At 61.8% G+C, this 1,357-nt stretch overlaps 1 protein-coding gene across 1 annotated transcript in view; it reads left to right on the forward strand.

The window, feature by feature from the left end:
• Positions 1-6: 6 nt before the first annotated feature.
• Positions 7-1,357, forward strand: part of MPRIP (myosin phosphatase Rho interacting protein) — a 73,535-nt gene continuing 72,184 nt past the window's right edge. The window contains 1 exon segment of the mRNA XM_031061056.1: positions 7-158. Coding sequence (XP_030916916.1) covers positions 39-158 — 120 coding nt within the window. The 5' untranslated portion in view covers positions 7-38.

Consider the following 1,357-nt stretch of genomic DNA (forward strand, 5'->3'; position numbering starts at 1 on the left):
GGGCGCTGAGCGGGCGCGCAGCGGGCGCGGGCCGCGCCATGGCCGCCAAGGACAATCCCTGCAGGAAGTTCCAGGCCAACATCTTCAACAAGAGCAAGTGCCAGAACTGCTTCAAGCCTCGCGAGTCCCACCTGCTCAACGACGAGGATCTCAACCAGGTGGGATCTTGCCCCAAAACCCACTGTTTTCTCCCCAAAATCTACGGCGGCGTCCCGCCCCTAGGGCGCTCTGGGTCTCCGTGCGGTGTCCGCTGGCACCGTGGGTAGCCTGTGGTCCCACAGGTACCTTGGGAGCCCCCTGGGTAGGTTAGGGTCCCATGGGTGTCCCGATGGGTATTATAGGGTGCCATGGACGTCCTGGGGTCCCACGGATAGAACGGGGTACCAGGCGTGCCTGCTGTCCCCTTGGTTGGCACAGAATCCCATGGGATACCCAGGGGTGCCTGCTGGACACTGATATTGTAGGGTCCTGTGGGTGCTTGCAGCTCCCACAGGTACCGTGGGATCAGGTCAGGGATGCTGTGGGGTCGCATGGACAGCACAGGGACCTACAGGTATCCCTGTATTCCGTGGGGTGTTGTGGAACTCCAAGGGTGCTCTCTGGTCCAATAGGGTATCTAAGAGTCCCATGGGGTGTTTGCTGATCATACAGATAGCCCAGGGACCCACAGGTATCCATGGGCTCTGTGGGGTGTTCAGGAGCACTCTGGTCCCATAAAATGTCCAGGAGTCCCATGGGGTGCCTGCTGACCCCATGGGTGATGCGTGGTCCTGTGGGGTGCCTGCTGACCCCACGGATAGCACAGGGACCCACATGTGTTTGTGGATCCCATGGGGTGTCCAGGATCCCCGTGGTTGCTCTCTGGTGCCGTAGGGTATCCAGTGATGCCAGCGGGTGCCTGCTGGTCCCGTACATAGCCTGTGGGTCTCTTGGGCTGCCTGCTGACCCCACAGACAGCACAGGGACTCACAGGTATTTGAGAAGCCCATGGGATGTCCAGGAGCGCTTTGGGTGCTCCCTGGTCCCATAGGGTGTCCAGAGATCCCATGGGATGCCTGCTGACCCCACAGATTCCCAGGTGTCCCACGGAGCACCCACAGTGCCCGCTGGTCCCTGAGGCCATGGCTCACCCCAGTGCCACCTCCTCGGGGGCCTCACCCCCTGAGGCCATTTGGGGTGATCCCGTCCCCTCCCGGGGTGCACGGCAGCAGGTGGGGGGTGTCCTGTGATCTCCATCAGGCGATCCAGAAAGTCCTGGGAAAAACTCGGTTGAAAACAAAACGTCCCCTCCTGGATGTGCCGGACATGCCCCCCTGCCCTACACCCCGCTGCTCTCCTGGGGACATGGGAAAGGGAC

Source organism: Geospiza fortis, unplaced genomic scaffold, assembly GCF_000277835.1.
Source record: "Geospiza fortis unplaced genomic scaffold, GeoFor_1.0 scaffold213, whole genome shotgun sequence".
Classification (NCBI taxonomy): Eukaryota; Metazoa; Chordata; class Aves; order Passeriformes; family Thraupidae; genus Geospiza; species Geospiza fortis.